The sequence below is a fragment of the Leptonychotes weddellii genome, chromosome 8 (genome assembly GCF_054177405.1).
Source record: "Leptonychotes weddellii isolate Sample4059 chromosome 8, ASM5417740v2, whole genome shotgun sequence".
Taxonomy (NCBI): Eukaryota; Metazoa; Chordata; class Mammalia; order Carnivora; family Phocidae; genus Leptonychotes; species Leptonychotes weddellii.
Window position 1 is genome coordinate 9,879,768 of NC_138376.1, and position 26,672 is coordinate 9,906,439.

General features: G+C 46.5%; 1 protein-coding gene across 1 annotated transcript in view; it reads left to right on the forward strand.

Moving 5' to 3' along the window:
- DTNBP1 (dystrobrevin binding protein 1) overlaps nucleotides 1–25,891 on the forward strand; it is a 115,428-nt gene extending 89,537 nt beyond the window's left edge. The window contains exon 8 of the mRNA XM_081827655.1: nucleotides 23,269–25,891. Coding sequence (XP_081683781.1) covers nucleotides 23,269–23,612 — 344 coding nt within the window. The 3' untranslated portion in view covers nucleotides 23,613–25,891. The remainder of the gene's footprint in view (nucleotides 1–23,268) is intronic.
- Nucleotides 25,892–26,672: the final 781 nt, after the last annotated feature.

Genomic DNA, 26,672 nt, shown 5'->3' on the forward strand with positions numbered 1-26,672 from the left:
CCTAGCTGTTGACAAGCTAAGGTTGTTTTTCCCTCTAGCAAAGCATTAACCTTAAGACAGTTGGAAGTTTCCAGAAGAATGTCGTACTCTGCCCGCCTCAAGTATTTGCCAGTGGGTTGCAGGTTGTAAGGACATTTAATTTTATCTACATTTCCTTCCTTCTGCCTGTGTTTCCCCACATCAGTCACCACATCCAATTTTAGGACATTTCCATCAGCCCCAAAAGATCCCTTTCTGCCCATGTGCGGTCAATACTAGCTCCCAGCCCCAGATAACCATGAGCCAGCTTTCTGTCTCTTTATGGACATTCCATAAAATGAATGATAACAGTAAGCACAGCCTTTTGTATTGAGCTTCTTTCACTCCGCAGAATGTCTTTGCGTTTCATCCGTGTGGTAGCTTGTATTGGTGCTTGGTTCCTTTCGTTGCTGAACGGTATTCTATTATAGGAATATACCGCCTTTTGCTTGTCCATTCCCCAGTTGAAGGACATCTGGATTGTTTTCAGTTCGGGGCTGTTCTGAATAATAGCGCTGTAAACATTCATGTGCAAGTGTTGGTGTGAATATAGGTTTTCATTTCTCTTGGGAAGGATGAGTCCTCGGAGTGGAATTGCTGAGTGGTATGATAAGTTTCCGTTTCACTTTTTAAAGAAACTGTCGAGCTGTTTTCCATGGTGGTTTTCTCATTTTACACTCCCCCAGCCCCCCAGTTTTCCCTCATCCTTGCCAGCACTTCTGACTGGCCATCTTTTTGAACGGAGCCATTGTGGTGGGGGGGTGCAGTGGTCTTTCCTGTTACCTCGATTTGGACCTCTCCACTGACTGATGATGTTGAGCATCTTTTTGTGTGTTTATGAGCCATTTCTGTATTTCCTTTGATTAAATGACTATTGAAATGTCTTGCCCATTTCTTAATTGGGCTGTCTTATTGAGTTAAAAGAGTTCTTTATATATTTTGGATACAGGTTCTTTATTGGATAGACGATTTGCCAGTATGTTCTTTCAGTTTTTAGTGTTTCCTTTTCTTAATTGTCTGTTTTGAAACACAAAAGTTTTTAATTTTGATGAAGTCCATTTGAACAAAAAAATGTTAATGAATTAATTCTGCTTTTGCTGCCGTGTCCAAGCACCTTTTGCCTAACCCCAGGCCGCAAGGCTTTTCTCCTAGAAGTTCCCTACGAGGTTTTGTAATAGCTTTGGTGTCACTTAATCATGGAGGTCAGAGACTTCTGTGAGGAAGTGGTACTTAAGCTGAGATCTGAAAGCTGAGTAGGAGGCAGGAGGGGCAGGAAGAGATTCCCACTGGAGGGAACAGCTCAAGGCTGGTGGGATTGTGTCGAGTTCGGTGAGGTAGAAGAAGACCCTGAGCACTGGGTGCAGTGAGCGCCAGTGGTACCTGGCTGGAGAGCTGATAGGATTATGTAGGCCCCGAGAGGCAGTCCTCCTGTTGCAGAAAACTGACCTCCCTGCTTCTGAGCCAGAATAGAACAAACTTGAAGACAGAGTCTGGGATGAAGAGGAACAGTAGCTTTATTGCTTTGCCAGGCAGAGGAGGCTGCCGCAGGTTACGGCCTTCAGAAACTGCAGGCCCTCCCGAAGGAAAGTGTTTCTGGGGAAATACAGGATCTAGTCGGGTTTGATAGGAATTGTGTTCGTCCTGCCAGCCTCCTTTGTCGTGTCTGTTGGGTGGCGCCAGGTTCCTGATACAAAAGGCTAAGAAGGGGGGAAGGAGGTTTGTGGAAGAGAGGGAAAAGGTTACTTGAAATGGAATTTTGCTGAAGCATTAGTGCGGCCATTTGGATTTTTGTTCAGCTTTGGGCTTTTAAGCAGTTTCACTCCCAGGAGCTGCTGGGTCAGAGAGGGGGTGACATGATCAGATCTGGCTGCTGTGCGGAAATGGATTGGGAAGGCGGCCAGTGTGGATTTGGATTGACCAGCCATGGGGCTCGTGTTGCTGGGTTAGTGAGAGATAATGGCCGCTTGGGCCCCGTGGCTTGTGAAACGAGAGAGCGCCCCCTGGTGTTTGAGAGCCTGCCTTGAAGTCTACATGGTCCCTCATGCTTCCCAGGCAGGAGGTTATAATAAGGGGGAGTGAGCCAGAGCCTGTGGCTGCACCCCCTTCCCTAGCACACACTTACTTTGGGTTGTGCTTACTGGGTTTTCTTTTCCCAGGAGATAGAGTTTGCTCCCAGCAATTTCCTTTAAACACCTTCACTGCCTTCCTTCTTCATAAGACATTGGGGAAAATTGAAAGCAAGTTACTTCTTCATGCATCTGTTCATTTAAAAAAAAAAAATACAGGGGCACCTGCGTGGCTCAGTCGTTCAGCGTCTGCCTTCGGCTCAGGTCATGATCCCGGGGTCCTGGGATCGAGCCCCCATTGGGCTCCCTGCTCGGCGGGAAGCCTGCTTCTCCCTCTCCCACTCCCCCTGCTTGTGTTCCCTCTCTCGCTGTGTCTCTTTCTGTCAAATAAATAAATAAAATCTTAAAAAAAAAAAAATACATACTCTATGCTAAACACTCTGCTACACACATAGAACGGCAAGTCCCTTTGTTGTGGGAAGGAACATCTTTGAGTAAGCATGGCTCATAATCTGGGGTCCTGATAGCATAGGATTGACCCACCTGTTCTGTTAATTCAGGAAGTCATGGGGGAAATGTAACCGAGTCTGATGAATGAAGAGAACAATGAAGGCAACACAAAACTGTGAGCTTGTAATCCACTAATTCAACAAAAGATGATTGCGAGACATTTTCAAGGACTGCAGTATCCAGTTGAGCTTTTAAACGCTGAGCTTTTAGTTTTGAAACACAAAATGTGGAAAAATCTTTTCTGTGATTTTCTGAGTGTCCTCTGATTGACTCAGTGAATTAATAGAAGCAAATTACTATTTCTCAAAGGGATTACAGTAAATCTAATTCATTTTATCTTTCAAAATACAACAGAGAGCACTGGGATTTCTAGGCCAAGGGTGAGAAGTGTCTTACTCAGAAAACTAAAGTGTATTATTTTTGCTAAGTGCTTTCCATTCTGTCTGTGAAATGGATACCGGAGAACATATTGCCCTTTTTATAGTTTTCTGAAGTATACAGAGAGAAAGGATTCTCTTGATTGAAGTTACAGAGAAAAATAGGTAATGAAATGCCTGCTATAAAAAAAGGAAAATAGAACATGATGTTGAAATCCCTTTGCTGGGTCATTTTACTTTGTAATGTCTAAAATGGTAAAAGCAGGTAAATTTTGAGAGTCAGGAGATTCTAGTAAATTGGAAAATATTTCATCTCTTGTGGCATACGCATGATCATAAATGGAAGAAATTAGGTTTAGGACAGGAAGTGAGGGGAATGAAAAAGACATAAGAAATTAACTATCAGACCTGTGGGCCTTTTTCTAAGGAATCCACATGGGTTTTTATAAGTAAATTTAAGAAATGGCAAAGCTGTCTGAGCCAAAAAGGGAAAGCTCATCTGTTGTCAGGAGGCTTGTCATTAATTGCCTCACGCACGAAGAGTAAACAGAGTTGTTCGTGTGCAGACAGGGGAAGGTGGATCAAGGACATTGGAAGTCCTGAAACTATTTACCCCAAATGCTGATCAAATCACTTCTCCTCTCTGCAACACTGTTGAGTGTTCAGCTCCCCTGAGGTTAAAACAGCGTGTATGTTGTATCATCCTCACCTGATACGTAGTTTGTGTTTTTAAGTGCTTTAAAATCTTGTCTCTTTATCCAGGACCTTAGTTGATACAGTAACATACTTAAAGGACGTGCAAATATATAAGGGTGGTGTTCCGATGTGTTAGTCTCCTAGAGTAAACTCAACTTGCTTTACTAGGTTTTTAGGCAGACTTTCATAAAATGACAAGACTTAGGGACCTTTTTTGTTTGTGTGTTTTGTTTTTCTCTCCTGCTTTTGAGTATATACTAAGGAGACAGTGATGAAATGAAAATAATTGTGTTTTGGCTTACACTAAACCTTTCTCTCGAGTGGGTGTTTCCTGACAGCTGGGCCTTCTTTCTCCTATCTCGTAATGAGTCGTCTGTTCACTCATTTCACAATCACTGTTGAGTTCCTGCTTTGTGCCTAGAACAGTGGAAGACCATGGAATACCCCACGAAAACAACTTATTCCTATGGATTGGGTGATGTGGGAAACAGAAGCAGAAGAAAAATTATTAAATTTCCTTACTACTTACAGCCCACTGACAAGTCCTTGAAACAGGCAGAGTGACCTTCCTCTAGGGACTCAGCTGCCTCGACGTTGACACTTCGTTAAGGGCAAGAGGCAGTCTTAACCCGCCCCTCCCCAGGATCCTGTGAGTCTACTTTAAACATACAGAAATCCCTTTGGAAGCTCCCCTTATCTCTACCCCCCTCCAAGATACATGTTGGCAATCATCCCCCAAGCAGATGACCCACTGATACACATCTGAAGAGTCTCATGACTGAGTTTTTACTAACCAGTAATAAATGACCTTTTCCTAACAACAGCTAGCCCCCTCAGGATCCTGGAAACCTTGCTTCCAAAATACCTGGGAGGTTTGTTCTGTCCCTAATCCCCTCCCAACTTGAAGGTCTAAAATCGCCACCCCTCACAACCCCAGTGCAGCTCTTCCTGCCCACGTGCCTTAAGAAAACCACCTTTTTGCACCAAAGATGTCTCAGGAATTCTTTCTTGGCTGTCAGCTCCAGACCTCACCAACATTCCAAAACTACATCATTGGATTGGTGTGGGCAGGTCTTCAGTGTAGGGAGTATGGACATTTTCTGGAGCATTTGTGAAAAGGACATTGTCACATCACAGTTTTCAAAACAATCTTATTTTAGGATTGTTAGCTCAGTTTATGTCATACTCTTCTTACAACAAAATAATCTTGTATATGAATTGCTGTCATTTTAGTTGAGTACATACAAGGGAGTTCCCATAATCTCTTGCGTGTGTTGAACTTTTCACTGAATGGATAAATATCCTACAGGTTAAGTGCTGTTCTGAATAAACTCTCCGTACTCCTTCCGTCTCTCTCTGTACTTTTAGTTGTTGTCACCCTAAAGGAAAGGTTTACTGCTGCATTTTGTAAATAGGAATTTTGGGAGGTGATTTGGAGGCTGTGTTTTGTTGATCATTTGGAGGTGATTTATTATTTTTTAGAATGCTATTTTTAAGATTTCCCAGATTTCTCAGCCAACCCTCCCCTAGTCCCTGGGTAATGGCATTTTTGTGTCACAGTGACTCTTGTTAAGCTCAGGTGTTTCTGAATATGCACTGATCACATGGACCAGTTTGACGTCCTTGTCCATTGCCAGCCCCCGAGGGCTCAGTGTAGCCCCTCCCTCCTCCCACATTTAGCCTGGAAGATTATGCATGTTTGCTCGCAGCCCCTGGAACGGCACACCAGTGTTTCCTGGCAGCCATGCGTTGTCCCCAAGCTACTGTGGCTGTTCTCTTCCGCATCGGTGGCCTGCTGTGCCCGCCTCGGACAGCTTGGCGGTCAAGCCACCAGGTGAAAGCCTGCTCCCGAGATCGGCTTGTGCAGCTGGTGTTTCCGGCCCCTGGACATTTGGCATTTTGTGATTGTGACCTGTTCGTTCATCTGACTTTTGCTGATATGTCATAGGCACTAGAACTGCCAAGCTGAAAGTGTAACCGAGGAAAAACTTTCTTCTCTGCCTCTTAGCTTTAGTGCGTAGGGCCCTGGAAAATAAACTGACCAAAGACCATTTAACAGGAGAGAAGGCATACAAATTTTACTCGATGTTAATATTTTAAATTTTACACGCACACAGAGGCCCTCCTAGAAAAGAAGTGAAGACCACGGGCGCAGTCAGACCTGCAGGCTTTGTACCGTTTTAACAGAGGGCGATAAATAGTAAAGACCCAGACAGAGAGGGAGAGTTTGGGCGTCTAGGGGTGGCGAATTACAGGAAGGTCCAAAGATGGGGGGACCTAATGGAAGGCGAAGGTTACTTAGTAAGATTTGCCACACAGACGCAGGTTGGTGCCTTCTCTAATGACCAGTCATCCCCAGGGGTTAAGACTCCTCTTCCTCCTCCTGGTTATGGGAGACGGAAACACTTTACAAAGGAGAACTTCTACCCCGCGTTTAGACAGAAAGGGGAAGGTTAAAGAGCTTTCCCTTTACATCTGCTGTTTCTCGGTCACCTTCAGCTCAAAGTACTCTCGACGCCAAAGTGGCATATCTCAGGGTGGTGCATCCTGATCCCCTTTAAAAGACATAGTGTCTGCCCTCAAGGAGCTTAGCGTCTGGCCGAGTGACGAGGGCTCGTGTGTGGCACAAGCGAAGATGTGTCCGTTCCCGTGGGAGGGTGGAGGGAAGAGAGCCTTGTCCTTGCTGCGTCTGTCTGGGGTGGAGGCAGAGCCCCGCAGGGTGAGATGGGGTGTGCTGCGTCTGAGCAAAGGGCAAGCGTGTCACTAAGCGGGGCCGCGAGACAAGCGTGATTTGTTAGGAGTTACCACGGGATGCTGGTCAGGATACCCCCCGTGAGTGATGCTTTCGTTTCTGAGTTGTTCCGACAGAAGTCTTCACTGCCCACAGTGTAGTTGAAGAGCCCGGAGAAAACAGGAAGACGGAGGCTAAAATAATCTCTGAACCCCATTTCCTGTCAGGAGTAGTGCATCCCTGACACCTCGTATTTGTCTCTCGCATTTTCCGGTTCCTCTTTCTACGAGACATTAATGCCTTCGTGGCCAGAAGTCCCTACCGAGGCCCGCATGGTGGCTGCCCTCTCCCCCTCTCGCTCCTCCTTTCTTCAGACTCATCTGTCTTCCTGCCGTGTCTCCCCCCTCCATGCAACAGTTAATCTGAGGAGTGCTAGGGAGGAGGCAAGCACGAGAAAACCTCATTCATGTTCACGTTTGAATGTCAGAATCTTCTCCAAGCTCCCAAACACCATATTCTACTTACTTAGAAGAGGCATGTGAAAACATACAAATCTCGAATTGGGGAAATCTCAGGAAGGAGCACTAAGGGAAGTGAGAAGATTCAGACTGCTCAGCAGGCTGCCCCCACATGTTGACAGCTCCCCTGCCAGTCCCTTCTTAATGCAGCTTCTTCCTCTGCTTTCGGACTCATGGGTCTCCTCAGGGGCCATCTCCTGCCATCCCCGCCAGCTGCACCACAGCCTTGCTGGGAAGCACACAATCCATCTCTCATCCCCGTCTTATCAGCTGGCCGTGAGGGCTTATGGCTGCCATTTATAGTACTAATTTATTCCTAAGTCACTCACTCCTAAGTTTCCAACAGCTTGCAATCGAAAGTGATAAATACCCATTTCTAAAATATTTTCTGGAAATAATTACATTTCCAACAGATATGATCAACTTTCAGGCATTCTGAGATTTGACTGTTGCCGAACCTTTTAGAAGCAGGATATTTCCTGCCTGTGGCTTGAGGACATATATGATGAGAGGCACTTGCATCCAGAAGCACGTTGAGTTTCGTGTCCTGTGTGATAAATAAGTATTTTGTATTGCAAATATATACAGTATTCTGTTTCCAATGTGTGTAAATGTTGTGGGAAATATGATTCAGTCATTTTAAAAGTGCTTATTCCTGAGGAGCGCCTGGGTGGCTCAGTCGGTTAAGTGTCCAGCTCTTGATTTTGGCTCAGGTCATGATCTCAGGGTCGTGAGATTGAGGCCCGCATCAGGCTCCGTGCTCAGCTGGGAACCAGCTTCAGATTCTCTCTCTCCTTCTGCCCCTCCCCCCACTCCTGCACACACGTGCATGCTCTCTCTCTTAAAAAAGTGCTACTGAATTCATAACAGATTTTTGTTGTTATGTATTTTCTCAATAGATTTGTCAATAAAAGTACACCCACTCTTAAACTTGAAAAGGTTTGAAACCATTGTTCTGGAGTGCAATTTTTCAAATACTTAATTTGAAATTAGGCAGTATAAGTAAAACATCTCTAAAGGTGATTATTTCAAATATTACTGAGTATTCTTCAGTGATATTTGAAGTCTAAAGCAGGGCAGAATCGAGGTGGTGGAGTAGAAAGCTCCTCAGCTCACCACCTACCTCGGACACACCAGAATAACGACATACAGAACAGCTAGGGCTGAGCATGACCTGAAGACTAGCAGAACAGATTTTACACAACTAAGGATGTAAAGAAAAAGCCACATGGAGACAGGTAGGAGGGACAGAGACACAGCCTAGTCAAGACCCACACCTTGAGCCCAGTGGCCCATAAGCAGGAGGGGTATCACAACCGCAGAGGCCCTCCCTGAGGAATAGGGGGCCCGCGCCCCACATTGGGCTCCCCCGCCCCATGGACCTACCCACACGGCTGGGAAGACCAGCCCACACAAGGTCTGGCTTTGAAAACCAGTGAGCTTAACTCTGGGAGAGACGAACACCTATGGGACACTGAGACTTCCCTCCTAGAGCCAGCACTTTGAAATTTGCCTCGGTTACACACGCAGGGGAGTCACTGACTAGTTGTAGGGCATGTGCAGGAGGGGCAGGGGTCTTTGAAACTTTCTCCGGGGAGGGAGGTGCTGGCCGGGTGCTTGTGGGCACCCTTTCCGACACCCTCCGTCTGCTCTGCTAGCACTACTTGCCCTGCCCTGGGGCTCCCCCGTGGACTTGCCCTTCAAGCTGCCCACCCTGGCCACTGCCCCTCCTGAGGAATGCCTGCCCCACCACACCCGGCGAGTGGCTTCAGCCACCACCAGGGCCCCCTCCCACGTGGCCCCCTACACCGCCACACCCAGCAGGTAGCCTAGTCCAGGACTGGTGCCGCCCCAGTTGGCCCCCCCCCAGGGGGCCAGCCCACACACACTAGAATGCTTGCAGCAGTTGCAGCCGACCTTGTAGAGAGCTGCACCAAGGGCCAGCTCTACGCACCTGCACACCCAGGCCTTGCAGACAAGTGGTGCCGGGGGACAGCATGCACACCAGCAAATCTGCACCAGCTGTAGCCCGGCCACAACAGGTGGGCACATGCAGCCCACCCAGAGGACACGCCTGGAGCACGCAGGGGTGCAGGTGACTGAGGGAGGTATGTACTGCCGGGCTTCACAGGACACCTTCTACATAAAGCCATCCTTCTAGACTGAGATATGTAACCGACATACCTAATATGTAGAAACAAGCACAGAGAGGCAAAAGGAGGAAGACAGGAATATGTTCCAAATGAAAGAACATGGCCAAACCTCAGGAAAAAAGGTAAATGAAACAGAGATCAACAACCTACCAGGTAAAGAGTTCGAAGTAATGGTCATAAAGATGCTCATCAAACTCCAGAGAAGAATGGATGAACACAGTGCAAACTTCAACAAAGAGGTAAAAACTTTAAAAAGTACCATTCAGAGCCAAAGAATACAGTAACTGAAATGAAAAATAGTCTGGGGGAATCCATAGCAGAGCAGATGATGCAGAAGGAACAGGTCAGTGATCTGGAAGACAGGGTAGTGGAAATCAAACAATTGGAACAGCAAAAAGTAAGAAGAATCAGAAAGATGAGGATGGTTTGAGAGACCTCTGGGACAACATCAAGTATATTAACATTTACATTATAAAGGTCCCAGAAGGAGAAGAGAGAGAGAAAGGGACAGAAAACCTATTTGAAGAAGTAATGGCTGAAACCTTTCCTATCCTGGTGAAGGAAACAGACACTCAAGTCCAAGACGTATAGAGAGTCCCAAATAAGATGAACCTAAAGAGACTCATAGGAAGACATAATCAAAGTGTCAAAAGTAAAAGGTGAAGAGAGAATCTTAAAAGCAACAGGAGAGGGGCACCTGGGTGGCTCATTGGTTAAGCCTCCAACTCTTGATCTCAGCTCAGGTCTTGATCTCAGGGTTGTGAATTCAAGCCCCACGCTGGGCATGGAGCCTACTTAAAAAAAAAAAAAAAGGCAATAAGAGAAAAACAATTGGTTGCATACAAGGGAATCCCCCCACACACACACACACACCCCATAAGATGATCAGCTGATTTCCACCAGAAACTTTGCAGGCCTGAAGGGAATGGAATAATATAGTCAAAGTGCTGAAAGAAAGCACTTAGAACCAAGATACTCTACATGGCAAGGTTACCACTCAGTATTGAAGGAGAGATAGGGGGGTTCCCAGACAAGCAAGACCTAAAGGAGTTCATCACCACTAAACTGGCCTTGCAAGAAAATTAAAGGGACATCTTTATTTTTTTTTAAGTTTTTAAATTCCACTTAGTTAACATCCAGTGTAATATTAGTTTCAGGTGTACAATACAGGGATTCAGCACTTCCTACATCACCCAGTGCTCATCACAACAAGTGCCCTCCTGAATCCCCATCACCTTTTTAACACATTCCTCTGACCCACCTCCCTTCTGGTAACCATCAGTTTGGTTTAGTTCAGAGTCTTGTTTCTTGGTTTGCCTCTCTGTCTTTTTTCCCTTTGCTCTTTGTTTCTTTTTTTCCCCTAAAAATTCTATTTCTTTTTTGACAGCAAGTGCACAAGCAAGGGGAGCTGCAGGCAGGGGGAGAGGGAGAAATAGGTCCCCTGTTGAGCAGGGAGCCTGACATGGGACTTGATCCCAGGACCCTGGGATCACAATCTGAGCCAAAGGCAGACACTTAACTGACTGAGCTACCCAGGCACCCCTGCTCTTTGTTTCTTAAATTCCACGTATGAGTTGAAATCATATGATCTTTGTCTTTTTCTGGCTGACTTATTTTGCTTAGCATAATACTCTCTGGCTCCATCCATGTTGTTGCAAATGGCAAGAGTTCATTCTTTTTTATGACTAATATTCCTCTGTGTGTGTGTGTGTGTGTGTGTGTGTGTGTGTGTGTACACCATATCTTCCTTATCCATTTATCAGTTTAGGACACTTGGGCTGTTTCCATAATGTGGCTATTTTGGATAATGCTGCTATAAACATCGGGATGCATGTATCCTTTTGAATTAGTATTTTTGTATTATTTGGGTAAACACCTAGTAGTGCAGTCCCTGGATCATAGAATAGTTCTATTTTTAACTTTTTGCAGAACCTCTATACTGTTTTCCAGAGTGGGTGCAAAATGGGCCTTTTTAAATAGAAAAGAAATGGCCATCATTAGAAATAAGAATATTATGAAAGAAAAATTCTCACTGGTAACGGTAAACATACAGTAAAGGTAATAGATCAACCACCTACATAGCTAATATGAATGTTAAAAGACAAAAGTAATAAAGTCATGCAGATCTACAACAGTTAGCCCAGGGATTCACAAAGTAAGATGTAAAATATATCCAAAACTTAAAACATCAGCTGGGGGAGGGGGTAGGGAATGTAGTCATTTTAGACTGTGCCAAAACTTAAGCAACCACCAATTTAAAATAGACTGCTGTGTACATAGGATGTTATATAGGAACCTCATGAATCACAAACCAAATATCTATAACAGATACACAAAAAATGGAAACATAACACTAAGGAAAATCACCAGATCACAAGGAAAGAGAGCAAGAGAGGAAGTACAAAGACAACCAGAACACAATCAACAAAATGGCTGTAACTACATATCTATTAATAATTACTTTAAATGTAAATGGATTAAATGTTGCACAGACATACTCCATCAAAAAAATCTTTAGAACTAATAAAAGAATTCAGTAAAGTTGTAGTATACAAAATTAATATACTTAAATCTGTTGTATTTCTATACATGAGAAAGAGGAATTAAGAAAACAATCCCATTTACAATGGCATCAAAAAGAGTAAGATGCCTAGGAATAAATTTAACCAAGGAGGTGAAAACCCTATACTCTGAAAAGTATAAGACATTAATGAAAGAAATCGAAGATGACATGAATAAATGGAGAGGGGTACCATATTCATGGATTGGGAGAATTAATATTGTTAAAATGTTCATACTACCCAAAGCTGGCTGGAGATTCCGTGTGATCCTTATGAAATGCCGGTAGCATTTTTCACCAGAAGTACAACAGATAATCCTAAGATCTGTATGGAACCACAAAAGATGCCCAACAGCCAAAGCGTTAGCTTAAGAAAGATCTAGCCACAAACGGGTGCAGCCCACATTTCTGCCAGCCAGATTAGTGACAATGAGGTTGAGACCGCAAAGGCCCTTCATGGGCCAGGTTTCCGTTAGAGCGGGCGCGGACGGACAGAGTGCTGCAGCTTCCCCCCGCTGTTTGCCTGTACCACACTCATACCCACATGTCTGCATGGCAGAGACCTGACTGAATGTTCTCACTGGTCGTGAAGCTGTGCTCTGAAGACCTAGAACAAGACGGAAGGAAAACCCCCTCCGGTTTTCCTTATTTGAACATCAAGAGCTTTCGCAAAGCTTCCGGTCTCTCAGAGCCAGTTCCGATTCCTAAGAGGGATGTGCCACTGGTTTGGGGATTGTGTGGTATTTTACAGTGTATCTCATTGCACGGAAATTTTCTTTAGGTTGGTGGGTGACCTAGTGTCACAAAAACCTATTTTGTGACCAACTGATGCTATCACAGGTGTTTTCGAGTTAGGTGGTGAGCACTCTGATAGCTTTTAAGTGCTTGACCAGTGCCTACCAGTTACACAGCCGTGGCTTCTGAGACGTCCCTTCGTGAGAGCCTTTTCCTCGTGTGCACGTTAACCCACAGCAGTGTTTGTCTAAACAGATGCTGGGCTGGTGAGAACTGTTAACTCTCCAGTCTGTGAGGCCAGCTAGAACAGTGGGCTCATAGAGCCTGTGCCTGCCTTCGACCCTGTGCTTGTCCTCCTTGTGACAACACAACAGATAGAGACCGACAGTGACCATCTCTGGGAGGAAAAGGAGCGATAAAAACTAAGAGTACTCGTAATGAATCTTTATACTAGAGTTGCTATACCCAAGGATCCAGTTCCACAAATACTTTCTTCTTAGGAAAGGAAGGGGGGGGAAAAAAGGCCTCTTACTTGCACCAGCTTCTGTAGGCAGAAATCCAGGTGACTGGTGTGATCTGGTCACATTTTTGTTTCCTGCTGTATGAAGCTGCCAAGCCACTGAGCAGGGACTTACGGTAAGGGATTCCACCAAAATAAGATCGAGCTGCTACAGAGGGACTCCTGCCCCGAAGGCACTTGTCTCTCACCGGTAAAGATCACCATAGGTCACGCTTGTTTATGATTCTACATTTCAGTTGCTGCTGGAGATTTTCCTTTTTAGATGCTACTCCAGATAGTTTGAAAAGCATCAAGGAGAGGATGTTTCTGTCATTTCCACGAAGTGTGCCAGCTTCCCCATCTTGTATTTTTTCTTTTCCGTTGTATATGTATCTGTACAAAGTAAAAATTTGAACCAAGTAGACACACAGCTGTAGTTCACCTAGAGCAGTGGTTCTCAAAAGCCTGGCCCTCGGACCAGCAGCATCAGCATCATCTGGGAATCGGTTAGAAATGCAAACTCTCTGGCCCACCATTTACTGAATCAGAAACTCTGGGCACGGGGCCCAGCAATCTGTGTTCACCAGCCCGCAAGTTGATTTTGATGCCACTAAAGGTTGAGAACCCCTGGCCTCCTATCTCCATAACCCATTTGAATAAGCTCTGTAATAGCTGATTTTCACATTTAGATGCAAGCAGCTGGTTTATACTTCTTTTTATAGTCTTTCATGTAGTAACAAAAAATACCAAAGGAGTTTGAAAGGATTTCTCTAAAGATCTAATGCCCGCCCCCCGCTCCAATAATTATTATTAAGTAGGTCAGTACCCTAAGTAAAATTCAGGAGTGTCAGATTTGACTTAAAAGTTCTAGGAAATGAGGCTATTGTCTAAATATTTATAACACAAAGCTTTGAGACTGGGGTTTTTTGTTTGGTTTTTTTTTCAGTCTTAGAAGAAAAAAATTGGAAATCATTCAAAGAATGGGATATCATGATATATAGGCTTGATATTTTATCATTTTTATATATTGTTTCTGTAAAAGGTATCTTTTGTCAACGTATCCCAGAATGATAGCACTTTCAAATGGCATTGAACCACTCCCTTGAACAGTGAGTCATCTTGTCCATCAGGTCATATGTCGGTCCCCTGCAGGAAACGCCACAGGCTAGACGCTCCTTGTGCCCATTTCAGGCCACGAAGCTCTCCTAGCAGGCTTCCTCCTGAGTGCATGGCGTTCTGACAGGTTAATAACTCACAGAGCCTCTGGCCACAGACTGACTGCACTTTCCACTTGTCCATTAATCTGAAGCTTTTGCGTTCTAATCATTGTTTCAGCAGGAAAATGACCATGAAAATGAATGCAAAAATACCATCAGGTTTTTGTTAATAGTTGAAGCTAATTTTCTTGAAATGTCACTGTCTAATTGAAAAGGTTCCATATTTCTTACTGCTAATCGGGTTTTCATATAATTTTACCAAAAAGGACACAGGATTTAGGATTACCTCTTCCTGCCCTGATCGAAAGCAAGTAAAAATAGAACCGTGGTATTTAGAACTGGACATAACCTCCTTATGAAAGTCATCCAACCCTGCCCCCCGCCCCCATTTTCACTGACGGGAAGCCACGGGCCTGGAGGGGTGAATGGCGGGGCCCCGATGTTCAGCTGCATGGTGGGGGGGGCTTCTGAGCACCTTGCCCCTCCCATAAATGACGGCGAATAGCTGAGCGTTTCTGCCTCACGGTTTTCAGCAAACCTTGTGCACACAAAACTGTCTGTTTTCCTGGTACTCTGGATAGTGGTCATTTCCTTCAGGGTAGTTGGTAGAAATTGTAAAATGTTCCAGAAGTTTAGATAGTGGACTCGTGTTTGTTTCCTGTGTTAGGGGTTTAGGAAACAGCTGCTCCAGGAGCTGCCCCGAAGGACCGAACTTTGGGGAGCCTCCTTAGGGCTTGCCATGAGTGCTTTGTTGTCCGTAAGAGTTATATTCTGACTGTCTGCATAACCTGCCATTATTCGAAACTACTGTATTTTAGGTAAGGAACATCCTTTCTTAATTGCATGTAAAAAAAATAACGGTTCTTGATGCATGTTATAAGGGGTGTGTGTGTGTGTGTGTGTGTGTGTGTGTGTGTGTGTGTTGGAGGGTGAGGGAAAGTTGTTAAGTCATTTAACTTTCTTTAAAAATTGTGTTAACTTTACCATGCACAGGAAAATTTCTTTAAAATACCAAATTTGAGGAAGAAGGACGCCCTACTTGAGAATTTTCGTAGAAATAATGTGTGGTTTACAATACTTAACAAGTCTCTCTCGGCAAGTAATTGTTGATGAAGGCTAGAAGAAAACTGTTAACTGTAAAAATGTGAGGTATAGAATTTGAAATTTTTAAAATGCATGTATAGAAACCTCAGTTTAGGAAACCATTAATTAAAAGTCTGTTTTCGGTCCAGTCTAAGACAGTCTGTATATTCATTATTTAAGGTGGGGGCAGGAGGTTGGGAGACTTTAAACATGGTTGAGTATGCCTTATTTTGAAAACTGATTTACTGCTAGTAAAAGAACTAGGTGGGTTTTAAAACTGGAAAGAAATCTTGTATATTTTGTCCTCATCTAAGTCCTGAGTTTCTGAACAGAATTTTTCCAAAATTAAATATTTATTAAGTCCAAATGTAAAGAAAAGGGGGGGGGATATCTCAAGGAACTAAAAGTACCTTTAGAAAAATAGCAATTATTGAAAATAAGAGGAAGTCCAGAGTTGTTTCTAATAGACACATACTCTGGGGAGAAGGAGAGGAAAGGACAAATTGCCCGCATTACAGTGAGAAGGCCTCACCATGCTGGAGAGGATGCGGAGGGATGAGGTCACTAACACACTGATGGTGGGGCTAGAATCTGGAACAGCCACTCCGGAAGAGAGTTTGGCGGTTCCTTTCAAAACTAAAAAAAAAAAAATGCATGTATGTTACCACCCAGCAATTGCATTTTTGAGCATTAATCTCAGAAATTACCTATTTGCATCCAAAAACTAGTATACAAATGTTCATAGGAGCTTTATTAGTCAGATTTGGAAACAACTCAGCTGTCCTTCCATGAGGGAATGGTTAAGCTGTGGTACGTCCATACCATGAAATCCTACTCCGCAATAAAAAGGAACAAATTATCCACATGTGCACCGGCTGGGATGAACCTCAAGGAAATTATGCCGAGTGAAAAAAAGCCAATCCCAAAAGGATATATACTGCGTGATTCCTTCTGTAACATTTGTGAAATAACGTAATTAATAGATTTGGAGACCAGATTCCTGGTTGGGGAGGAGGGTGTGGTCACAAGAGGGTAACATGAGGGGGGTCTCGGGGGTTGGCACAGCTGGATATCCTGATTATGGTTTGTTGCACAAGACTGTATCCCAACTGTTAGTTGGGATAAGACTGCATAGAGCTCCCCCCACATGCACACGCTCACGCACTCGAGGGAGTGAATGATGAAATCCGAATGACCTCTGGGAATTGTACCAATGTCATTTATTTTGGTCTTGATGTTACACCATAATTGTCTAAGATGTTAGCATTGGAGGAGTCTTGGGGGATGCATGGGGCTGCCCTCTACACCCTGTTCTTGACAGCATCCCATGAACTTGTGACTATTTCAAAGTAAAAAGTTCAACAACTATGTTAATGACACTAAAAAAAGGCGGGGGGGATCGGATGTTGCAGTTTTGTACAGTTCAGCCTAATAGGACAAAAGACAATCTGGTGAATGTACACCAAATGCTGGCAGAGGTCATCTATTCATTGTTACTTAAGGGGGATTTTCACCCGATTATTTGTGCTTTTTAAGAATTAAAATTTTTCCACAGTGTACATGCATTATTCATGCATCCATAAAGAACTGTTAAATAAATGCAAATCGTTAGAAGCATGAAAAACATTAGTCCCAGGGTTTAAATTCTATCACATGGACAGAATTTAGTACGGTCTTTTAGTGGCCATGGGGTTTGACAGTCTGTCAGCAGTGAAGTTTTTATCAAAAACCATCTGGAAGGGCATTTGTTCCACACCCATCATGGAGCCCAGTGGGCTTGAACTCCTGACCCTGAGATCGAGATGTGAGCTGAGATCCAGAGGCGGAGGCTCAACCGACTGAGCCCCCCCGGGCGCCCCTGCTGACCTGTTTGTGTTTAGAAATGTTCAGAGACCTCACGAGATTTGCCTGGATCCTGTCGCATGCACTTGACTGTCACAGAATTCTTATGCTCTAACCATCTAAAAACATCTGAATTGTAAATATCTTCTAGATTTTAAATTTATTTTTATTCTTGGTTAATTAGCTTGAATGAAAAATGTTCTGGATATTTAAATGTTACATAGAGATTACCAGGATTTTTCTTAACTCTCATACTTAGGAAATTTCACTGTTTCTCTTCTAACATTTTTGGATTCAAGAGATTATCGTCAACTCTACTTGAGAGGTTTATCCTGTGTTCCTTACATCATCCCTGTCTTGCTTGGCTCCCCGCAGTCTTGGAAGCCATGTCAGCCCTTCACACCGCACCATCTGTGGGTACTCACCAGCTTTGTCAGAAGGCGCAGGTGTGCCGTGGCTTAAACCAGTCCTGAAAGGAGCTCAGTGGCTTCATCTATGTACGTACCCTGCGCCACTCTTACGGCCCTTAAAACCTGTGATTGGGAATGGCTGATACCATCTTCCCTGGTAATGGGACCTTTTGTTGTTTTGAGAAAGTATGCATGTGGAGTTGGTAGCGGCGGCCAGCGTGGACGCGGCACTCGCAGGAAGCGGGCCGGACCGTGGCGGTGCGGCCCCAGCTGGTAGCGGAGTGAAATGATCACTCCTGCCTTCCGCAGGAAAGCCAGTGCTGCTTGGGTGTGGGTTCATTTTTTTCTTCTTCTTCTTCTTTTTAACCTTAAGGTTATACGTTGAAGCTCTTTATTTTTTTTATTATTTATTTATTTGAGACAGAGAGAGCACAAGGGGGGGGCGGGGCAGCGGGAGAGGGAGAGGCAGACTCCCCGCTGAGCAGGGAGCCTGATGTGGGGCTCGATCCCAGGATCCGGGATCATGACCTGAGCTGAAGGCAGATGCTTAACGACTGAGCCACCCACGCGCCCCTGTGTTGAAGCTCTTTAAATCTTTGCATTTGTCTTGCTTTTCCCAGTATAATGAATGACCTCTTAAGCATGAACAAGGGGTCATTTTTCCTTGTAGAAAATGTTCTAGCATTTATATTTTTCCACAGTCATTCTAACATCCAGATGCTGCGAAACCTCTAGATCTGAAACCCTCCCACAGGCGGCCTCCCACGGTGGCAGCAGCCCCAGATGTGGCTGTCCAGTGGCGAGAGCTGGCTTCACGGCAGGGCGATCCGCAGCACTAGAACCTTCTCGCTCAGGCCCGAGGCCAGGGTGCAGCTTCTGCACGGCTACCGTCCGCCCTGTGCTTTTTCATCATGACCCTGAGCGTGGAGCTGGTTCGGGGGGCCCTGCTGTGCTGCTCGCTGACTGTCGCCACGTGGTCAGCTCAGACGTCAGGTACAAGCCAACGTCGGGCGGTCGCCAGTATTGCCAATAACGACTGCGTTACATGCTTGAAAACAAAAAATTGTGATCTTCTTCCTCTTCTTTAAGTCATTTTAAATTCCCTCATCTACCTTACCCCCTGCTTTTGTGAGGGTTGACACATGATTAGATTTCATTCCAGTATAGAAAGCTTAAGATAAAAAACCATAGGACTGGGTGCCTGGGTGGCTCAGTCGGTTAAGCGTCTGCCTTCGGCTCAGGTCTTGATCCCAGGGTTCTGGGATCAAGCCCCACGCGGGGCTCTCTGCTCTGCAGGGGACCTGCTTCTCCCTCTCCCTCTGCCTCTCTCTCATGAATAAATAAATAAAATCTTAAAAACAAACATAGGACTTGTAATTCAGAAACAGGAGAGAACTGAACTTTTGAAGCAGAAGTCTTGAGAAGAATGAAAGTTTTCAAGCTATACAACTGTCTATAGAAAATCTTAATTTGGTTAAAACAAGGTATTCTTTAGTGAAAACCCCTTTTGATTTCTACATTGATCTGTTTTTGAGCTGCTTATTCTGGAATTATTTTTTCCTAAAGATTAAGTGAACTTGGCTTGAAGCGTTTGAAGCATATTTAATCTACTTTAGGGTTGACTTACTCGAATGCACTTGGCAGCCAGGAAGCGTTTGAGCAGAGAGGTTGATGGCCGAAGTGAAACAGATGAGGAGACATCCTCTTCGGTCCCCTCCGTCCCCTCTTCCGAGTCCACTCAGTTCCGCGCCGAGGTAGTAAGGCCACTGAAAGGTGGCTGGTTCCGAAGTGCCTGAGCGGGGCTAAGAGAGCTGGGGTGATTCTCAGTGTCGTGCGCATCCTGGCTCGTGGTAATGTTTCATATTCCTTTTTCATATTATTCCTGTTCAAGAATCCATTATTTCAAATACTGCTGGTAGGATCTGTCAGCTCTTGGTCAGTGCTGTGTGCCTGGTGATTCACGTCTCTTCCCTCATTTAGTCCTGCCAACCACTTACAGAGTAGGTGTTTTTACCTTTCTCATACAGAGGAGGACGTTGACGCTCAGGGAGGTTACGTGATAGCTAGTCCTAGATAGGCTAGCGTGGGTTTCTCTGGAAGCCGAGCCTGGGGTGAGGATCTTGCTGCAGGTAGTTTGTGTGGGAGGCGGTCCCGGGGAGCAGGAGTGAGGACGCAGAGAGCAAGCATGGGAGGAAAAGCCAAGACAGGGATGTGTTATTAAAGTCGACGCTAGAGCCAAGGGGCTGCATTTCCCCCAGGATCTCTGGGAAGTGTTCAGAATGCCTCCTAGAATTATCCATGCAAAGGATGGGAGACTGGAACATTGATACACTGACTTCTGGTTGAGAGCTGTTTTAATTCCCCAGAACTTCTGGGCTCTGTGGTTTGAGGTTCCCCAAGACTCCAAGAATAAGTAGTAGTAATGATGAGCAGAAATATGGAGAGACAAGGGAACCGGCGTCTGCAGGAAGTAGTCTCAGGGATATCTGCTAAAAGGGATAGGACCCTACCTGGACTGATTCCAAAACCTGAGCTCCTTCCAGACCATCTTCCTGTAAACAGACCTATGAGATGGGGTTAGTTAGGGTGACATGGAAATACAGAGAATGCCCATAGTGATTATAATAGTGTGAAGAGAAGGCACATTGTAGGTGTAATGCCTGGAATTATATGAAGTGGGGAAGGTTTCCTTTTTGTTGGTGTGGCTTGGTTAATGCTAGTTTGTATTGCTTGCATGGATGTAGGTTAGAATACAAGAAGAATGCCCAGAATAGTCTAAGTACTGGAGACTATAACTGATTTGGGATCAAAACCAACTCCATTGGGGCGCCTGGGTGGCTCAGTCAGTTAAGCATCTGCATTCGGCTTGGCTCAGGTCCTGATCCAAGTCCCTGGATCGAGGCCTGCATCAGTCTCCCTACTCAGGGGGAGTCTCCTTCTCCCTCTGCCGCTCACCCTGCTCATGCTCGCTCGCTCTCGCTTTCTGTCTCAAATAAAATCTTTTTTAAAAAAACATATTCCATTATTGAATTTTTAAGGTATATCATGCATATAGGATTATGTTCTCAGCATTTGTGAAATGTGGTGTTGAATATCGGTGAAGAAACTAAGGCAGAGCACACTGGGCCTCGTAGACCATTGTTCACTGTAAGTTTTATGTATTTTTGTTGTTAAAAATCACTGCAGGGGCATCTGGGTGGCTCAGTCGGTTGGGCATCCAACTCTTGATCTCAGCTCACTCTTGATCTCAGGGTCATGAGTTCCATACTGGGCATGGAGCCTACTAAAAAAAAAAATCACTTGGTAACACCCCAAGGATTTTTTATTGATACATAATTGACATATAACATTGTGGAAGTTTAAGGTGTACGTGTTGATTTAATGCAAGCGTATATTGCAGTCTGATTACCACTGTAGCGTCCGCTAACACCTCCATCACCTCACAAAATTATCATTTCTTTTTTGTGGTCAGAACACTTAGGATCTAGTTTCTTAGCAACGTTGAAGTATATAATACAGTACTGTTGACTATAACCACAGTGTTTTACATGAGATCTCTTCTAACTGCAAGTTTGTACCCTGTGACCCACATCTCCCCACTTCCCCCACCGCCCAGTCTCTAGTAACCACCATTCTACTCTCCGTTTCTACTAGAGTCCACATCTAAGTAGTGTGCAGGATTTGTCTCTCTCTGTCCGACTTGTCACACTTAGCGTAACGCCCTCAAGGCCTGTCCATAGTGTCACAAATGACAGGATTTCCTTCTTCCTCATGAATGAGTCGTATTCCGTTGTATGCCTATGGACGGACACACACACACACCCCCCACATCCATTCATTCCTGACAGACACTTAGGTTCTTCCCATATCTTGGCTATCATGAGTAATGCTCGACGAGTGCAGATAATTTTTCAATATGCTGTTTTCATTCATTTGGATATGTAATCCAGAAGTGCGAGTGCTGGATCGTAGGGTGATTCTATTTTTAATTTTTTGAGGAGCCTCCATCCTGTTTTCCACAGCAGCTGCACCAGCTTGCCTTCCCACCCACAGTGCATGGGGGCTCCCCTTTCCCCACATCCTCACCAGCACCTGTTATCTCGTGTCTTCCCAGTGATGGCCATTCTAGCAGATGTGACATGGTCTCTCTCACTGTGGTTTTGGTTTGCATTTCTGTGGTGATTAGTAATGTTTGAGCATCTTTTCGTGTACCTGTTGGTCATTTTTATGTCTTCTTAAGAAAAGTGTTTATTCAGATTCTCTGTCCATTTTGTAATTGGATTTTTTTTATTATTGAGTTAGAGGAGTTCTAACACCCCAAGGGTAAACTGTGGGGAATAATGTCTTCAGTGAAATTATTTTTCAGTGTTTGGGGCCCTCAGTTTATTCCACGACAGTAAGGTAGCGGACACGTTCTGTTCTGCCAAACTCAGCCTAGCGTCGTGTCTGCCACAAGGTAGTTGTTGCAAAATATTTGTGTAAGGGAAATACCTCCAGTTGTCGTTTTTTGAGTCTTCCACCGGTCCGATTTGGGCAGGGGCTGGAACTGATGCAGTTCACTTGCAGGGTCCCCGTGTTGCTGCCTAAGAGACCAGCACACGCTTCGTGGCTGAAATAAACAGCACAGATGTCTCCGCTCACAGCCTATAGGACGGTCGGTCCAGGCCCCGGGCCTCACAGGCCGCCAGCAGGGTGCTGACCAGTCTGCACTGCTGTCCGGAGAGTCGGGGGAGGAAGCCGCTTCCACGCTCGGTCAGGTTGTCGGCGGAGCTTGCAGGAGGAGGTCCCTGTTTCTGCGCTGGTGGCCCCCGCCCCGGGGACTGCTGTCCGTCCCTGAACACCGCCTGGGGGCCTTGCCGACCGGCCCCCGTGCGGGAGGATGTCCCTGGTTACATCACTTTGTCCAGGAACAGTGCCGGGGCCTTGAAGGGCCGGGGCAGGGCAGGCCGGCCCCTCTTTCTTCACATCAGCCATGCCACGGGGCCTAAGCAAATTGTGGCGGGGAAATCCGATGCAGTCATGGCCTGGGGGTCACACGGGGTTGCGCCCCAGGGGGCCGGGGATCTTGGGGGCCGTATCGAGTGGGTGCCCACTGCCGTGTGACGCCCAGAGGACCCGAGGATTCATAACCTGTGGCCCACGTACAGGGCAAACGATGGTATATGCCTGACCCAGTATCTCCACAGGGGCGCGGAGGACGGTGAGGCCCCCGGAGGCCAGTGTGGGGTTCTTGCTGGCGTGCTGCCGACTGATGGCTCTTGCCTGCTCGTACGGACTCGGCCCCAGCTTGAAGGGTCCCTGCTCACTTGAATCGTAAAGCTCTTTCAGCACGATTCCATTGACGTCGCGCGTCAGTATTGGGTTAATATTCCTGTCCCAAATTCAGATGGGCCCCGTGAAGCTCAGGAAGGCTGACGGATGTCAGGCAGCTTGCATGGCTGGTGAGCAGTGAAGCCCAGACCCCCCGTGGCCACTGCACCCCAGCAGCTGCGTCCTTGCTCCCTTACTTGGTGCTTCCTGTGCGCCTGGCTCCGCGCTGGGGGAGGGCAGAGGGCAGCCTCTGTCTAGGGCCCTGTCCGCCTGTCTGCCCGAAAGCTATTCTGTACGAAGTGGGAAGTGTGCTGGGAAGGTCACTGCAGGCGGGAGTGGGGGGACCGCAAAGGCACGGACGGCCAGGGCCTGGCACGCTGGGGACTGGAGGAAGAGCCCCAGACTGGGGGACGGGAGGCGGCCTGCGTCTCCGTCGGGGCACCGGCCTCTCAGCCTGGAGGCTCGCAGGAGTACGAATGTATTCCCGTTTCCTGTCTCCCCGCCCCTTCTCAAACCCTGACCCAGAGTGTTCTGTTTCCTTAGCTGAACTCGATGCCGAGCACACCCAGAAGGTCCTGGAAATGGAGCACGCCCAGCAAGCGAAGCTGAAGGAGCGGCAGAAGTTTTTCGAGGAGGCCTTCCAGCAGGACATGGAGCAGTACCTTTCCACAGGTTACCTGCAGATAGCGGAGAGGAGAGGCAAGTGGGGGAGAGGGTCGCTGGCAGCGGGGGACGGAGACCGTGTCACACTGCATCCCCCGGCCGGGTCATGGGGCACAGTCCCCTGCAGTCCATTCTGGTATCAGTCCCCAAAACTCAGAGTGGATGCGTCATGCCACGTCTGTCTTGTCGTGGTTTTTGCGTCTTCCTGTAGCTCTAGGCTTTAATTGGAGATACTTAGAAAACATAAAATACGTTTTATTAAAAACTAAGAAAGACAAACATTACCCTTAATTCTCCAGCACAGAATAATCTCCGTTACTATTTTCGGGGTGGTTCTTTCCCAGTCTGTGTACGTAACTGCTACCACAGCGTACCTGTGTCCAGTCACTCCACGGGCATCATTCCCCGTGTTAAGAATTCCTTAGAAGGGCGTGGGTGCAGAGGTGCGTCCTCACCAGCAGGATGTACGCCGTGCTACGTTTAACCAGTTTCCTAGCTGAACGTGTTGGTTCTTTACCTTTATAAATGGTTGTGTGAGGCACATCTAGATGCATAAATGTCTGTCTGCATCTCGATGGTTCCCAGGAACAAGCGGAGCAGGGGAGGCATCAGGGACGGAGTCCCTCATCCCACCTTTGAGAGCCGGGGGCCTACGTGGCAGCTTCCATTCCTCTCGGGCAGGAGCAGTGACGGCCAGGCCTTCTGGGCTCACCTGCCCCTCAGCGCCCCAGAGACCCCCCCGCCTCCCCAGATCTGACTGTCCTCAGCCTCCCTGGGCTCCCCCGCCCCTCACCACACCCCCCGACGTAACTCACGCTCTTCCTTCCCTTTCTATCCTGTGGCCTCCCCCAGGAGAGGCTAAAGAAATCAAAAACGAGGAAGGAAAATAATGCAGAGAAAACTGATGAGAAGTAATATCTGAATGCCTTGGAAAGCACCAGAGGACGCGTCGGGTGGCTAAGGCTTTCTTGCAGTGGGTCAGACAGGTTTGAAGATGAGCGTCTTCGTCTCTCCGGACTTGGCTTTCCCTGTTGTATGCCTCCGACCTAAAGTCTGTCTTCATCTAGGAAGGTCAGGCTGCCCGTTTCCTCAGAACACGCACGCTATTCCTTTGCTCCAGGGTTTGGGGCTGGTTATGGAGTGAGCGGCCCGTTTGCTGCAGGGATGTGGGTCCTGTCGTGCGCAGGGGTGAGGAGGAGGCCGTCTCAGCGTGAGCCCCTGTAACAAACCCCCAGACACGGGTGGCTTAAACCGCGGGCATTTATTTCCCACAGTTCTGGAGGCTCAAGTCCAAGATCAAGGTGCCGGCAGTTTCGGCTCCCAGGGGAGAAGCCCTCTTCCTGGGCTTGCATCTCGTCGCACCCCCACGTGGCAGTGAGAGCCCCCCTCGGGCATGTCTTTGCGGAGGACGCTAATCCCCTTAGGGGAGGCCCAGCCCTCCCCACCTCATCTCAGCCTGTTCGCCTCCTAAAGGCACCCCCTTGTGTGGTCTTAAAGCACTGAAGAAGAAAATTGGAAGATTTGGGCTTTTTCGCTTTCTGCTGCAGCCAGAGCTGGAAGGACATTTGCAGATAACAAGCATCTCTCCACAGAGCTGTTGGGAGCCGTCCCTTGGGCTTCCCAGCCTGGCGAGTCCCACATGCCTGTCTTCCCCAGCAGTCCTCTCCCAAGGATGAACGTGGGGAGGTCTCATGTAGGAGAATCAGTCAAGATAAAAAAATCTCCATAGTGAACATGGTATTTTAGACTCCTTCCACTAAATCAGAAATAGCAGTCTGAATTTTTCTCACTTTCCAAAGCATCATTTTTTAATGAAGACAAAGGCATGGGAAATTTTACCCAGAAAAGTATCCGAGTAAAGGGTAAAGGGACCTCGGGCGACCCTGGGTCGGGTGAGGCTGGAGAACCCGCAGAGCGTGGGGCGTCCCGCACTTGGAGACACAAGGGCACCACCAGATGTGCCAAGCCTCGGAGGGGAACTGGGAGCCACTGGCGCCCAGCGGGTCTGAGTGCAGTCCAGGCACAGCAGCCTGGTGTGGTCCAGACCCGGCTTCAGTGGTCTTCGTTGCTGAGAGCCAGGGTATGTTGAGGGTGCAGCTAGTAATGAATAGATCACCTTGGAGACGCCCTGCTCTGTATCTGTGTGTTCCTACAATGGATCTCCAGCTCCCGAGGGGGCCCTGTAGAGCTCAGCAGAGTCAAATCCTGGAGCCAGGGGTGTCCCCCTGTGCCCTGACTCAGCCCTTGGATGTTCCAGGATGGACCCAGTGCTTGGGAAAGAGAAGGAAAGGATGTGTGGGCAAGATTAGCAAAGTTAGAGGAGAATTAATAGATAAAAATGCACCAAACTAGAATTCATATAGTGTCTTACCCGCCCCCCCCAGGATACTATCTTGAGTTGGAGGAGTGTCTCAAACACAGTCATCAGCTTATGGATTTAACTTTGTATAATTACTTCCCCGTGAGGGTTTTATTTAGAAATAAAATTTTTATTGGAAATTTACTATGACCCATTACTGGCTTTCATTGAATTAGGAAGTATTTTAATATCCAGAAAAGAACTGAAAATGTCCCATACTTCTGTTTCCAGATTTAGCATTTTAATGTTTTCCCAAATTTGCTTCAGATATTTTAAAAAATGTTATGAAATATTCCAAATATACACAGAGGTATAAGGAATAACATAAACACCCATATACTGTCTCAAAACTCATCTCTTGCAGTGCATTACTTTGGAAAGTGGACTTTTGTGACTGACTTGATAAACTATTGGTATATTTTCAAAAAAAAAAAAAAAACACCCATGTACTAACCACCCAGCTCAAGAACTAACAGCACCCATACCCAGTGAAGGCCCCCCTCCAGAGGGACCAGCCGCTCTCACGGTTCCGGCCGCCTCGGCTGCGCGCAGACACAGATTGGCGCTGCACTGCATGCTGGCTTTCTGGGCACGTATTCTGACCATTGTCCATTCCGGCTCATTTCAGCCTTGTTTGTTGCTTTTCACTTTTTTTTTTTTTTTTAAAGATTTTATTTATTTATTTGAGAGAGAGAATGAGATAGAGCGAGCATGAGAGGGGGGAGGGTCAGAGGGAGAAGCAGGCTCCCCGCTGAGCAGGGAGCCTGATGCGGGACTCGATCCTGGGACTCCAGGATCATGACCTGAGCCGAAGGCAGTCGCTTAACCAACTGAGCCACCCAGGCGCCCCTGTTCCTTTTCACTCTTAAATAATTTCCAGATCTACTGAATGAATATATGGAAGTCTATTCATTGTGTCGATGGT